This window comes from Sprattus sprattus (assembly GCF_963457725.1).
Source record: "Sprattus sprattus genome assembly, chromosome: 4".
NCBI lineage: Eukaryota > Metazoa > Chordata > Actinopteri > Clupeiformes > Clupeidae > Sprattus > Sprattus sprattus.
In genome coordinates, this window is record NC_137923.1 from 25,787,301 (window position 1) to 25,802,847 (window position 15,547).

Here is a 15,547-nt window from a genome sequence, read left to right on the forward strand (position 1 = left end):
ATGGGCGTAGCCATTTTGGCAGTAATCGCGTCAGTTATCTGACAGGCACTGACTGGCAGTCACGGCTTCAGTTGACTGTCCTTTAGCCGTTGGGAGTGATTAACCTATGTATGAAATTCAAAAAATATAAATTAAGGTTGAAAATCACAGCCACTTAGGTTGGGTACGTTCAAAAACACAAACTAGCAAATTACAGATGCACTGCAGTAGCTACCCAAGATAATAAACAAACATGCTAACGTGACACTGCCGTACCTAGTCAAGCTAATAAACAAGCAATGCTAACGTGACACTGTCTATCAAACTGGGATCATTTAATACTTACCCTTGCAGTGATGATGCCGAAGTTTTTGGATGCAAGACTCCACAGTCGAAGTTTTGTTACGAAGCCGGACTGACACCATTTATAAGCCTCCAAGCCTTTGTATGCTCTGAGGGAGTCCCCAGTATAAACTAAGGGAAAATTGAGCAGAGAGCTGTGGATGTCAGCGTAGTGCAAGTCAGGTATATATTCTTCGTTGTAGGATGTTATGCTCTTGAAAAGCACCCCAGGAGCGTTATATGGGTCACTTATATTTAATCTCTGTAATTTTGGCATCATCACTGCAAGGGTAAGAATTAAATTATCCCAGTTTGATAGACAGTGTCACGTTAGCATTGTTTGTTTATTAGCTTGACTAGGTACGGCAGTGTCACGTTAGCATGTTTGTTTATTATCTTGGGTAGCTACTACAGTGCATCTGTAACTTGCTAGTTTGTGTTTTTGAACGTACCCAACCTAAGTGGCTGTCATTTTCAACCTTAATTTATATTTAATTTATTTATTATTATTAGTTATATACGTATATTCGCTCGGTATGAACTCTTCAAGGCTGGCGCCGGTCGTAATGTTTACTGCCAAAATGGCGTCCGACGATCAAAAGTCACGTGACGCAGGAGCTCTATACCTCGTAGTAGCAGATTGTTGTTGTTTTTTAATCAATTTAGACCAAATCTGTACGTGCCACGTGCGTGTCGGATCGAATTAAACTAATCTGATAGGAATCTGTGAAATATGTTGGCTATCCTAATTTATAGACACCCCTGACAACGATATAAATTGCATAATAGTTCCTTTAGCCTATACTGGCCAACTAAATCTCAAATCTGTTTCAGATCTAGGAAGCCACGCACACATAGGCTACACACACGTGCACACTAATACAAAGCTTAAATAGGCTTCAAATAAATAAATACACGAAAACACAGACAATTACATAGATTTAACTAAAAAGTCACTTTTTTGTCATTACCTCATAGGGAAATGAGCTAAAGATATTATCATAGCCTATTATAATTTAAATTGTGTGTTTGTGAAGAAGTGTAAAATACATACAATTATTATATTTGGTGCAAAACGTGTTTCTGTTGGTGTGTGAAACAGAAACTGCACTCTGTCCAGTAGAGGGCATCAACCTTCCTGAGTTTTCAGACTTAGACACTCACTCAAGATTTTTGCTGACTGTAATTTAGTTTCACTTTGATGATGATTTTCCCCCTTGAAACCCTCATTCACTGTCACTGCTGTGAACATACACTGTTGTACAGTATCTGACTCATCTATAAGCACATTTACAGTTTTTCCCAATAGTTTTCAGGCATTTAGCGAATCATGGGTCAACTTCATCTAATGCTCACATCTTCTTTGCACAGCAAGAGTCTTCTCTGGCGAATGGGTTAACCATTTCTCATTGCTTTCACACAAATTTCTTTGAGTTTTAACACACTTTTCAAAACAGTTTACACACTTCTCAGAGAAAGACACAAAACCTAATTGAATAACCATGTCAACACATTGCAGACACTTTTAGCAGCCTACTGGCACTGTTCTCTATATTCTAAATATCTTCAGCACCTGTGTGAACTCTCTGTGCAAAACTAATCAAGCAGTTCTCAACCTCTAAAAAAGGGTCAATAGATCGAAGTTGATACTACAGTAAGCATGTATCGAATAGGCCACCAGGATGAGGACAAGGAAGAGGTTGTGGTAGAGGTAGAGGGGCCCCTGTCAGGAGATGTGGCATTCGTGTAAGATGCTCAAATGAAATTAGGGCAAAAGTCATTGATCTATAGTGAATCATGACCACCATGAGAGAGGCTGGTCAAAGGGTTCTTTCAAACCTGAGCTGTCATACTGTGGCATCAATTGTTTGTACGTTCAGCAATGACAATGACACTTTGCTGGCCTTCACAGTCAATATAATGTATTGTGTTTCACTGTATTTGCACTCTTGGCAACAACAATTTCTATACTTTTGGAAAGTATGTTGTCACAATACAATGTATACTGTAGTTTCACTAAAGTTTTTTACAACATATACAGTCGAATTTTGATTACTTTACGTAAATTTACAGTATTTACAGCCTATTGCACTATTTTAACAGAATCAACACACTGGCCCAAACTGGTGGCAGGGGGAGATTGTTCACTGCAGAACAGAGTTGACCTCATTTTGACGTACAGAATATACATGTATTGTGGAAAAAGGACTGCAACACTGTAAAAACCAGTAGAACAAATGTTACGTAATCATATACAGTATATCATCATGATATAGTGTTTAGCAATACAAAAACAGAAATACAAAATTTTACTGTATACAAATGTTCAGGTTTCGAATACTTTCTGACAGTATTCCTTCAGCAAGAGTGCTCAGTACAAAACCCAAATTGTAGTACGTTGTCAGTGGTAAAATAGTCAATACTGGGAGGGTGTTGCACAAAAGTTGAAGTGATGCTTTCATAGGTTGATATTGAAAGCTGTATTTTGAGTTTTGCTATCCATTGTTAAATAAATGAGAAAACATACATTTTCAATTGAGCACAAATTGTAGGTTTTGAAGGAATTGTTTGGATTTGATGGGTGTGTGATAAGTTTTTGAGAAGGTAGTGTCATTCTGCAACCATCATATAGTGTTTTGGTAATTTCAGCTTCAGTTAAGGGCTGTGTGTGAGCTGTTTTGAAAAAGTAAACAGTGAATGGAAAAATTCGCCAAAGCGATTGAGAAAAACTGTAAACATCACACTTTTTGCGAAACCATACACACAAGTGATTTGCAAAGCACTAAACACACTTTTATGCTTTAGACATAGACGTATATCAAGAGGTCAATTCCTTGCAATTCCAAAACACTCTGTTAAGTTACCACACCTATGAGCCGGTCAAATAAACACAGCCATCAAGTGCCCAATCACAACAAACAGGTTTAAGCACTATAAAAATGCAGCAGATGAGTAACTGTAATCTGTCTTCAACCAAAATGGAAGGAGTCAGAAGAAGAAGTGAGGGTGAGAGGGGGAATCCACAGAGAAGGAGAAGGAGGAAGAGGAAGAGGCCGAGGCCATGCCATGAGGCTGAGGTCAAGGTGGAAGTAGAGGAAGAGGAAGATCTGAAGCATGAGGGAAATGTGCTCAAAATGTATCAAATATTGTAAACTTGAAAGGAGGACAGGCCCATATTCACGCAAGAACAAGATAGAGAGATCATACTGTAAACATGCTTTTGGCAAATATGTAATGCTTTCATAATGAATAGAAAAAAAGTGTGAGGGGAGGAGGACAAGTAAACACCACGTTGACTCCTTTGGTTTATGTCCCTTTTACTGTGGTAGTGTATTTTGTTGTAGGCCTACAGTGCATTGTAGGCTGTATAAGGACAAAACGTAAACAAGTTGTATGGCCCTGAACATTGTGCTTTCTATTTGGTACAGTAACAGTACTGATTGCTCAATAGATTTTGACTGGTTGCAGGTTCATATCAAGGAAGAACAAGAGTGAGTTGTGAGTAGTGCAGGGTACAGTACTATAGGGGTACAAGAAGGAGAAAGAACCAACACAAATTAGAGCAAAGCAAAGTAGTAATTTCTGATACATTTGTATAGCTACTATGAGAGAGAACATGTTTTCATTCATCAAAAGTCAATGATAGATAAATATGAAATTTGTTTTGAGGTTAAAAAATGTTTTAATTCTCCCTGAGAACTATATGTTTTGAACAGTGTGTTTTCTATTTTTTTGGTGTATTGTTTACTGACTGATTGAAAGTGTATATAATTTTGAACACTTTGTTTATGATTTCACAGCAGTGTTGGATTTTGAGCACAGGTAAAACTGTTTTGAGGCGAAAGTTTCATTTTGCAAGAGGATTCAGAGGTTTTGTAAATAGTGCTTGAAGATGAGGTTTTGTGTTTAGAGTTCAGAGAAAATGAGTGACTGTTTCAAGAATGTGTTTTAGCAATTGTAAAAAACTGTAAATGAGCGTATAGATTTTACAAGAGTGTTTCATTTTGCAATGCATCTGATGTCATTGCTCATTGGGTGTGTGGTTGTGCTTATTGTGTGAGGAGATTGAAAAACAAAACCAAGCAGTCAAAATTGTGTGTATGCGATCGTAAAAAAACTGTAAACCGATACTTTTAAAACAAAAAATAGCAGGAAACTACGATTGACGACATTAAAGAAAAGGCTTTTTTATTGGCAAGGCAATTTTTTTTCTTCAAATTGAACAATATATTAACTGTTTAAGTTATACTATATAAATAAATACAAAACACTTGGCTTCAAACTACAGCTTCAAGCCTTTTAACTTCAAACTATGTACAATATATTAACTGTTAAAAACAGTTTACAGTACACTTAAATAAATATGAATACATACGAAACACTGTAGGCTACATACTCTGTGTACACACTACAGCTTCAAACTTCAGCAATTCTTTTGCAGAAATATGAGCATATTTGCCTTCGGAGTCAAAAATGTATTATTTTGTTTGCATTTATTTCATGAAATTTCACCATTTTCTTATTTGTTCATACCTATCTTTTTTATCTTGTTTATACTTAATCTTGATATTTGAACCCACTGGGTACGTGAATTAGTACTGCCCCTTTAAGAGACTAGGATTCGTTTTGCTGGCATCTGCGTTTAGTCTTCATTCTGCGGTCGCGGATCTGCCTGTGACTCTTGCCATCTCTCCCCCCTCTACACACAATTGTTTTGCTGCATTTGCTGCACGTCTTTTTTTAGTGCGAAATACAGCCACACTTTTGACTACTTACCTTTGCCATTTTCTCTGTTAAATTGATGGCTAGCTCTGTTTGTGTTTGCTCTATGAAATACTGCCTGCACTTCGCTGTCATACTCTTGATGTAATCACCAATGAGTGTGAGCGACACATGCCAAAGTTAACATTGGGAGATTGGGCAGCAGTTTTAAAAGTGCCCCACGAAATCTGCCTAGCCACCCAATAAAAAGTATTCATACAGATCTACGCCACCAACGTTACTGCACGTTACTACACGTTAGCTATAGCTAGTTTTGTACTGTTTTGGAACCAGCCTCCGTGTTTCATGTTGCAGCCTGGAATAATTCCTGTTTATAAGGCAACATGTTACATACGTTTTGTTCATGAAGCTGCATGAATTGTTGCTGTTATTAATTTCAATCGGCTCAGGAACCGAAAGGAAGCACCGAAATCTGCGTTGCATTTCGGTCCGGGTAGCTACCTGTTGTATTGGAACCAGTTCTCGGTACCCAACGTTTTGTATGTGTGTGGCTGACATGGCTGCCCAACGTGTTTTACTTAATGGGGTGTAGGCTACTCAGGGGCGGACTGGCAGCTATCGGGGATACCGGGGAAATCCCCTGTGGGCCGATGGGGTTTGGGGAGGTTCGTATTCACAGCACTATGTTAAGAATTAGAAACAAGTCTTCATGACCACAGATACTTGCCAAGTGCAAATAAGGAATCTGTTAGTTGCCTACTCCTTACTCCTTTGTATTAAATATTATTTTTAAAACACTTTACTTGAAGAGTGTGCAAAAAGCCTGATATGACATGTGCCATGAACATGAAGGAGCATTTATGAATGTTTATCACTGTCAGTGTTGCCAGGTGGGAAATGTAGGATTATCGTACGAGGGACATCAAATTATCGTATTTTGAGGGAAATGATCGTACACCCGTCATAATCAAACTAACAAGTCTATTGCAGGCATTGTTTTATAGATTGTTGTGTTGGCGGTAATATCTTTTCTTTCTCTGTGTGTTTTTGGATTTGCTGTGGTTTTTTAATACGGTTATTTCGGCCACCAGCTCTGTCTTGCAGCACCGGCAAAAAGCTTTGCTTTCCGAGCCTGCAACAGGTCTCAACCACCCGGCAAATTGGCTCTCCCACTTTCTATAAGTTTGTAGGCGCTTACTTCGACTCTGCCCCGCCGTTTTCTTAGCCTCTCCGTCTCCTTCTCCTCCAGATTCTCTCATTTTTTTCCATGGTTCTTCCAGACCACCTCTGCTTTCTTCGGCTCTGCTTCTTCTAATTTTCCTTTTTTTCATGGAGCGGGCGCAGTGGACTATTCAGCCAATCATTACCGTTGTTCTGAGGCAAGCTCGCATTTAGAAAAGCAGGATTGGCTTGAAACTTGTCACTTGTCAGATGCCGTCAGAAAAACCGACAGACAGTTGCGACAGGCTGATTACAACCGATAATAACCACACATTCACGGAATGGTCAAATTATCGTATATTTGGCCTTTTTTGGGATTATTGATCGTTTATCGTACAGACGGCAAAATTATGGTACACATACGATAATTACGGTACGCCTGGCAACACTGATCACTGTTGTCTTTTAGCCTGGATACCAGCCTGAACTCCGCCCACAACATTTTTGGTCTGGGAGATTCAGTCTGGACTTGAGCTAGTTGGGAGAGATTAAACGTCTCAGAAAAGTGATCTGAACAATCAAATTGTAAGGGCGGGCTTTATACATTGATGGACAGAATGACCAACCAACGCTTGAGTTGATTAGATAGATGGAATATACATCGAACAAAGATGGCGCCGTCTCGGGAGCTTAGTGGGACATATTTTATATGATTTAAGCTATCTAAACGACTTTTTTTTACGTCTACATTGACTCGGTTAGTTGTGTGTGTGCAACGCGAATGTTGCCGAGGATTGTAGGTCTTAACTGAAGCACTCTAGACCATTATTGATAGGTTATGCTAACGCGTAGACAAAAAAAACATTGAAACAAATAGTAGCTTCTAGCCTTGAGTGCTAATTAAGTAACGTGAGCAGGCATATCTCAACAGATATTGACAGCGCATTCATTTTGAAAGAGGAACAGAGAAACGCGATGAAGGCATTTGTCGATTGAAAAGATGTTTTTGCCGTTCTTCCTACGGGATCAGGTAAAAGTTTAATCTATCAGATGGTAATACTACGTTGCTCTGATTGGTTCTAGGTATCCAATTCAGCGAAGAGGAATTTCTTTCCTGGTTCGTTGAAAACACGCCCCATAATCACAGCCCAATGGTTCAGTTTCAGACTCATATTCTGACTAGAATTATGAGTATGACATCGTCAGGCTAGTTGTCATTAAGTGTCTGTTCATAAATTGTCATTTTGAATATCAATTTGACATTGTTTGGGATGTCTTTGATATAACGACTTGACATTAACCAAAGAAACATAACCTGTCATGAAATATGCCATGACAGGCCCAACTATCACACTAGCTTTGGCTTTATGTGATAACATTACATTAAACTGCCATTTGTGGTTTGTTTTGAAATTGGCATGTCAATTTCATCTTTGACCTCAACTACAGTGGTACAATTTGGACCATACATTATGATGTATTTAAGTTTTGTTACACTTTAAAGTTGTCATAAACCAATTCCCTTGACCCTGACCCAGTGCCTTTGACCCTCATTTTAGTCTTAGTGTTACCAAAATATGTCACCCTTGTAAGAAATGATAGAGGTTTCTTTGTTTCTGATGCAGCAATCTTTATTCCAATAATGTGCAGTGACGAAGCAGCCTTACTCCGGATTCAGCGGTGTAGGACTGAATAACAAGCATCCACAATTCTAGGCATATATACTGTTTTAAGACCACTCCTAGGCTTCTAATGTAAATGAGCTAGGCTTGTAATGCAAACAGGTCTGGCAACCTTTTGTGTTGTATATGATAATCTGGTTTCTCTGTCTGAGATGGTTCTCAATGGCTTCCCCCATTCCCATACTATGATTAATTGCAGTCACTCACACCTCAGTTTGTTTCCTGACCCCAGGTGTCTGAGGAAATCCAGTGTGGGGCCTTTTCCTTTGTGACCATGATAAGATAACCATTTTGGGTATTCCGCTGGCCAACTTCTGGTGGTCACAGCAGCTGCTTGATCATGAATCTTACACCCTCCAGCAAAGCAAAGAGTATAACATCTGAGGATGTGACCTCATCTGATTTGGAAGGGCTGATTCATTTGATTGACTTTAATGAAATGCCTCATGGCAACTGGGACAGAAGATTGGTTTTAATCATTGACAGGAAAACAACAGTACAAGAATAAAACATGTCTGTTAAAAGCCAATTCCATTGATCCACTGACTTTTTTTTTCTCTCCAGATGCATTCCACGAAGCGGGTCTCTGTATGGCCAGTGGGGCTCATAGCCGCCCGTTGGTACGAGCGTCCAGTGGTTCGCAATTGGAAAGTGGTGGGCTGGTACACAGGCTTTCATGGAAGGAGATTCGGCATAGACATGGCATAGTCATTTCCCAGTTCATGAGTACATGATCTGTAAACTGTTGAAAATTGGACAAAACATTTGTTTTGATTATTAATAAAAATCATAATATAGCCTACTGGATATTACTGGGAGAAATGACAAAACGGGAGGGGGTCGGGAAATTGGTCAGAAATGTGGAAGAAACAGGAGACTTGGCAGGTCTACTCATTAGTCCCTAGTTGTATGGTCTGAACACAACATGGCAGTTTCTTATCTCGAATATCATCAGTTTTAGACTGATGACAAGACTTCTCTGTAGACATCCTCTGGCAGATAATGTATTGTGTAAATGGGGAAAACTGTTTATTTGTCAACCTGTAAATAAATAAGCATTTTAAATTTCTGATAACAAAAGAAAGTTTAAGTAAAGTGCAGCAGGGAGGCTATTGTCTGACTGGACTGACTGGGAAGGATGTAGGCTGCATTTTAGCTCAATACAATTTCATCTGTGGCCTGACCAGACTCACAAAAAGATGTTTAGTATAGTGCTTGGTGTAAAGAGAAAAAAAACTGTGTCCTGTGGTCACAAGGAACGTACGTGAGGGTTTAGATATTGTGGTGAGAAAAAGTGAAACACTAACCAACGAAACACGTTTCATCAGTGTCCATAGGGTGTAAAAGACACAATGTGGTCACGTGTTCCTCTCTTCCATTGCGCGTTTGTGCTCGCTTGGACAATTTGGGTCAGTATTGATGATTAGCAACCAGGGCAGTGTTGTCTGTTACATTCAGTGGCTCATTTCTACTGACAGTGGCCTCTGTTTGCCTTTTCTGGTCCTCTTGAGGCTTGGTTAAGGCCTGAGTGGAAAGAAGCTCCCTATAAAATTCTCCTTTTCCGATGTGTAATATACCTCCATACCTGTGGTTGCAGAAGATTTGATTTGAAGATTTGAACAAGGAAAGATGAGTGTTTGAGAGGTGAAGCCTGTCCACCCTTCAGATGGAGAGTTGGTAAGTTCCTTCAGCTTGGAATCCTCTTATTTTCTTATTATAATTTTTTTATTTGAACATTGTTCACTTTGTAATTTAGTGTTAATTCAGTTCTTTATAAGTGCCATTGGTGAATTCACAGTTCTGAATTGAGAACTGCGGATTTTTCATCAAATTCTCTTTTTCCTGGATGTTGAATGGCTTTAATGTATTCTTCTCAATTGTTGTTCATAGTATTACAGTGGAAATTGAATAATCAAGTGGTGTAATGCAGCATCTACTCACGAAAATGTGCAATGTATTCATGTTGTTCATGTTAGATGTCTTATGGCCAGTATTTTAAACCCTATGACATTGTTTATTCACCAGATTTACTCTTCATATGTAGTTTAGAAGTATTTTTGCACACATCTTAATCTTAAACACTGGTGATGTCCAATAGGACTATGTCTATAAGTGCCAACATCATACGAATAATCCTGGCAACACATTTCACCACTAGGTGTCACAGACTCCCCATGTATTTAATGCTCAAAACAGCTCATAGGTAAAGTAGAGCTGAACAATTGCATATGAGTTAAATGACTGGAAATAGTTGAAAAATGGTTGTAATAACCATGTGTCATACATTAAAACCAATATGACAGTGATCACCCAGTATCCCTCATTAGCTCTACTAATAAACTCTCTATGTATTTATAGTATCTCTCTCTCTGTTCTCTCTCTGTTCTCTTTTACCAGTAACTGACACCTTATTATCATCCACTGCATTATTTGCATACAAAGGAGCATGCTGAGCCCACCCACCGCACAGGGAAGTGAGTAGGAGACGGGATATTGGACATGGATCATACATCACATTACAGTGGGTCAACATTTCAAGGCAGCAGCCCCAAAATGTGTGAATAGGCAGCATAGATAGTTGCTTGGCTGCCGTCTAACGTTGGTCTCGCTGTATCTCCTCGTAATCCATGTCCTCATTGGCTCTCAGTAGAGGTCATGCTGAAATGTGTTTCTGTATAATAGCAGCGCAGAAGCAGGTGGGCAGCAGCTGGATTTCAGCATGATGAGTTTTGGTTGGCCTGAGACAATGGTGTTCCATTCTTTAAAAAAAGGGGGACTGTGCGCGTATTTAGTACAAACTGCATTCAGGACTTGGCCTGCTTGGCTGAAGAGCTGCATCTGGTGATAACAGGGAAAGCAGAACTCACATATCTGGATGTGGATACACAGCAGAACTAACAAGAAAGTCATGTTATGAAAAGATAATCCTGACGGTGTTGTAATATTTGCTTATTTATTTATTTATTTATTAACCAGAGTATGGAATCTTTATTCAAGCTCCCACTTAGCGAAATGTAAGAGACTTGGAAGGATGAGATGAGTGGAGACAGAAATGCAGTAGACAGACACGGAGGGAAAGAGTGATCTGACGTCCAGGCCATGAAAACGGTCCTGCACACACATCTAACCCCCCCGGGGGTGGCGTTAACGCTGGTTATCAGATAGACTTTTACAGTGCAGGTTAACAAGAGGCTTTGTTACATTTGGAAGCTCTACAGCCGCCTTCCATTTTGTACGTCCTCTGAGACTTCCCCATAATCTCCACAGCCTCCAGCTCTGGTGTGTTTCTCCCTAAATTGAGTTTAATAATCCATTCAGTACAAGCTGGCAGCCAGACATCTGTGGACATTATCATCTCTCCAGTGTTTTTGAATGGTCCTCGTATGACTTAAAACACCAGAGAACTATTTAACTTGGTTCGGCATGAGCGAACTAGCAACATGCCGGAGGAATTCTGCATTAGTGACGGAACATATCAGAGAGGCGATGACATGGTATTGACAGTGAAAACGGCTGAGAATAAACAGAGCTCTGTGATACATACCCATATTCTTCTGCAGCAAGGAAATAGAAGCGCAGATTTTATAAAGGCGTTGTAGCAGACAACACTACCAACAGAGGATGACAGCAAAATGGTACCTCGTAATTTCACATTATATACTTTACTATTGAATTTCAAAGTAAGAGGTTTGCTTAGAAATGCATTACTTTGAGTGAAAAATTACATATTGAGTGTGGTCTAGAGAATTAGAGGTTTAGTTTCATTGCCATTACATTGATTGCATTGCCGTTATTGTTTAAGAGTTAAAGAGTTTGCTTGTGTGTATGGTGAGAGTTCTTATTTGTGTGTTTCATGCTTATCTGCAGGTGTGTGCAGGCTCCTCGCCTCTCTGCTGTATGGGCTGGAGTCTCATATGGATGACAGTGAGGACAGCAACTTCCTGCAGGACACACTTATGGGAAACACACTCCATCTGCTCATCAGGGTGACCTCTCAGTCTGTCCATTACTGAAATACTCTCTCTCACACACGCATGCATGCACACACGAATATACGTACAAACACACACATGCACACACTCTCTCTCTCTCACACACACACACACACACACACACACACACACACACACACACACACACACACACACACACACACACACACACTGTATACACATATATATGAGACATATGCTCACTCTCATAAAGGCACGTACAGGCACACAGATGGACAAAAACAGTCATAGGCTTGCATGTAAAAGAGAGCCCTTATTCAGTCCAAGTCAGGTTTTATGTCTGAACTCCAAAAGCAACAAAAAAAGACCTGCTCCTTTGCTTTCTCTCTCCTTCTTACTCTCTCTCAGTGTATTTTTTCCCTTTTCTTTCCACATGCAATCGGTAATAATTCTTTGTTGACAATTCATAATAACCTGATGGACACCTTCTGTGGAATGATGACATTCCTCAGTGACAGTCAAGTGTTTGGAAACGAGACTTCCAAAAATACAGCCGGGCGAGCACACCCAGTAGCATCATCTGCTGGCTGCCTGGGCTGATGGCTGAAACAAATGTTGTCTGGTGCTGCCTGCGCTGTAGTGCTGTGGGGGAATGTGTGTGTGTGTGGGAGGAGGGGGGGGGGGGGGGGGGCACAGAGGAGACACTGCTAGTAAGGGAAGGTTGAAAACAGGCAGAGGGGAATGTAGAAAGCTTGAGATATATAAAGATCCAGAGTGTCTCTATGGGATGTTGGTGTCTTCTGTGGTGAATGGGGTAGCCACGCTTCCTATCCTGTGGTGATGAGGCTATTCCTCGTGTTCTGTCCATGGCGTGAACCATGCACAACAGGGAGGATTGTGGGATTGGTGATAATCCTCAGAGCAGCCATAGAGCGAGCACCTGCTCCAAGGCATGATAGGAGAGCTAACGTCTGTTGCGTTGAGGGGAAAAACACATTTTAGAGTGCAAAACAAGTGGTGAAGTTATTTATGGTCACGCACTTCCAAATGTCTCCAAAATAGTTTGGTTTGAGATATTATGTCTACACACACAGACTCTTGTCCAAGAGATTTTACAAGTCACTTTGAGAAAACATGGATGCTTCTTAACTGAGCTCAGACCAATTTAAAATGGCATACTATAATGCTGTAAAGACAGCCATACTTATACAAGACTGCCTAATATATTTTATGATGTTTGTTTGTTTGTATAATGTTAGTTGTTTGATATGAGGGACTGAAGGAGAAGTGATGTTCAAGAGAAAATGGGTGATTTTGCAATAGTATTATTTAGAGTTATAGTGTAATACCAATTCAAGTAAAAAATAAAAAAGCTTTAAAACATTGTTGTGGTCAACATGCAGTGTACACTTTAATGCAAGTAAATCCTACCCTTATGGGCATTTTGTTTTTATTTTATAAGCATGTTGGATCCATAATGTTATTATTGTTCTTTTTCATTGCTGAGAAATTCCACAACTTCATTGTCACAGATGGGACACAGCCATTCCTATCTGATGGTGGAAAAACAGGATCAAATTCATTAGATTATCAAACAGTTGGATCTCCCAAAAAGTATTACTGAGGACGAATGAAATGGGATGAATTTCTCTGGACGGGCCATTATACGAGGTGCAAGACTTGGCAGATCCACGTGTATTAAGCAAGCGACACCGCCAACACAGACCGCTTTATGAGCACGGAGATGCAGGCTGGGCAGGAGGACCCAGACTGGGAGAGAGAGAACATAAGCCTAACTGTTCAAACGTATGGCTGCTCGGCTAGTAGCATGAACACTTAAAGAAAAAAAATACTGACATTGTCTCAACAAATCCAACTGTGATAAAATCCAACTTTTTTTATGAGGGCTCTCAGCTATGCAAGGGTCGTAAATATGATTACATATTTCTCATGGACTAATGTGATGCTGAGTTTTCTTTCCCCTCCGCTCCCCCTGTGTTGAGTGGCAGACAGATAGACGTACACACAGACAGCGCCCGGCCAGCCGGCCAGCCAGCCAGCCAGCCCCTGCTTCTCCTAAAGCAGCTTCTCTGTTATTCTTTTGACTGATTTAGCATGCCGGGACGTGCTCTGCTTGTCAAATCATCCGTCCTCGGCCCCGTGCCATGATGTATTACTCAGACAATACAGAGAGATTCTTGTTAACAGACACCACTGTGTCTGGGGTTTTGTGGGTTCATGGGTTCACTCGTCTATGCAGGGCAGTGCCCGCCACCTCCTCACTGGACCCATCACCCCCCATGCCCCAACACCCCCTGCATCTACCGATCAACTGATGCAGGGTTCAACCACCCCCTCTCTCTTTCAAAGTCTTCTTTATTTCTGCATCTATATCAAATCACCTCATCATCCACTGTCTTTTCCTCACTTATTCAACCTCTCTCTGTGTCTCTTTCTCTCTCACTTCTCTCTCTCTCTCTCTCCCTCTCTGTCTCTCTTTACACTCACAGGTCTATGAGAGACTGCTTCGCTTCGGAGCCCAGAGACTCAAACCCATCCAGGACAGTGCAGAGTGCCTGGCAGGCGAGGTTAGTGCTCCCTGGTGGATTCTCCTCCACCACCGCTCCCTCTCACAGGCTCCTGGAGGCGGCAGGTCGGTGTGTGGACGGACGGGGGCGGGGGATGAAAAGAGTATCCAGGGCGGTGGAGAGGAGTTGGCTGGAGTTTGAGGTTTCACTGCTCTAGCCCTCTGTTTGTGCTGTCAGGGATTATCAGTTAGGTCCCAGGACAGCAGCGTAGGATCAGCCTCACACAAAGGCAAGCTTGCGCACACACACACACACACACACACACACACATGCACACACACACACACACACACAGACATACAAATTTACAAGCAGACACACACTCATGTTAATGCAAATGTGAATGTGTACCCACACACATACATAAATGAAGATATACAAACGTAAAAAAGTATATATGTACTTACAGTTTATCCCTGCTGTCACACACACACACACACACACACACACACACACACACAATAACCATCACATGAAAATGTAGTCACGCACCATACGCTGATGACAGTCTCACCCCCCCCTTCGGTTAGAGTTTTTGGCGACTTTGGGGTATTGGAGTATGACCAAGAATGCACCACAAAAGTACAAATCCATGCTCTTCATCGCTTAGCCCGGCTCTGACTGTTCAGCTATAAAATGACAGGTCACAGTAATCTGTCCCTGGTGTGAGATCGAAATCATACAAAGCAGTACTCGTGGTAGGATGTATAGTGAGAACTCCAGTATTCATCTGATTCCTATTTAATCTTGTGAAAATAAGAAGGGCATCCAGTCCAGTTTCACTATAACCCATTCATTTGGACTATGAACATATGCCTGATAAATCTGTCTACCTTGGTTTGGGTGATTGCTATCAAAACAGGCCTTGTTTGTCTGTGCGTCCAAAAAAAAAAGTATTACCAGTATAATTTTGTGACGCTCACTCTTTCAGCATCAGTTTGGCGGACGCTCTCTTCCTGTCTACACCCAGACCACGGATTGTTTTTTTTCCTTTTAAAGAGATATCACTTTTCCAGCTCCCTGCAGAGTGAGACTAGGGAGGACATTTTTGAGCATTAAGCTGTTAAAAGCATTTCCCTCGCAGAGTTGGGTTTCCAGCGCAAGGAGCTAAATGTATGTT

At 40.8% G+C, this 15,547-nt stretch overlaps 1 protein-coding gene across 1 annotated transcript in view; it reads left to right on the top strand.

The window, feature by feature from the left end:
* Nucleotides 1-11,518: 11,518 nt before the first annotated feature.
* mpp7b (MAGUK p55 scaffold protein 7b) overlaps nt 11,519-15,547 on the top strand; it is a gene marked incomplete at both ends in the record, with an annotated part of 34,533 nt that continues 30,504 nt past the window's right edge. The window contains 3 exons of the mRNA XM_080836240.1: nt 11,519-11,528; nt 11,754-11,872; nt 14,350-14,562. Coding sequence (XP_080692366.1) covers nt 11,519-11,528; nt 11,754-11,872; nt 14,350-14,562 — 342 coding nt within the window. The remainder of the gene's footprint in view (nt 11,529-11,753; nt 11,873-14,349; nt 14,563-15,547) is intronic.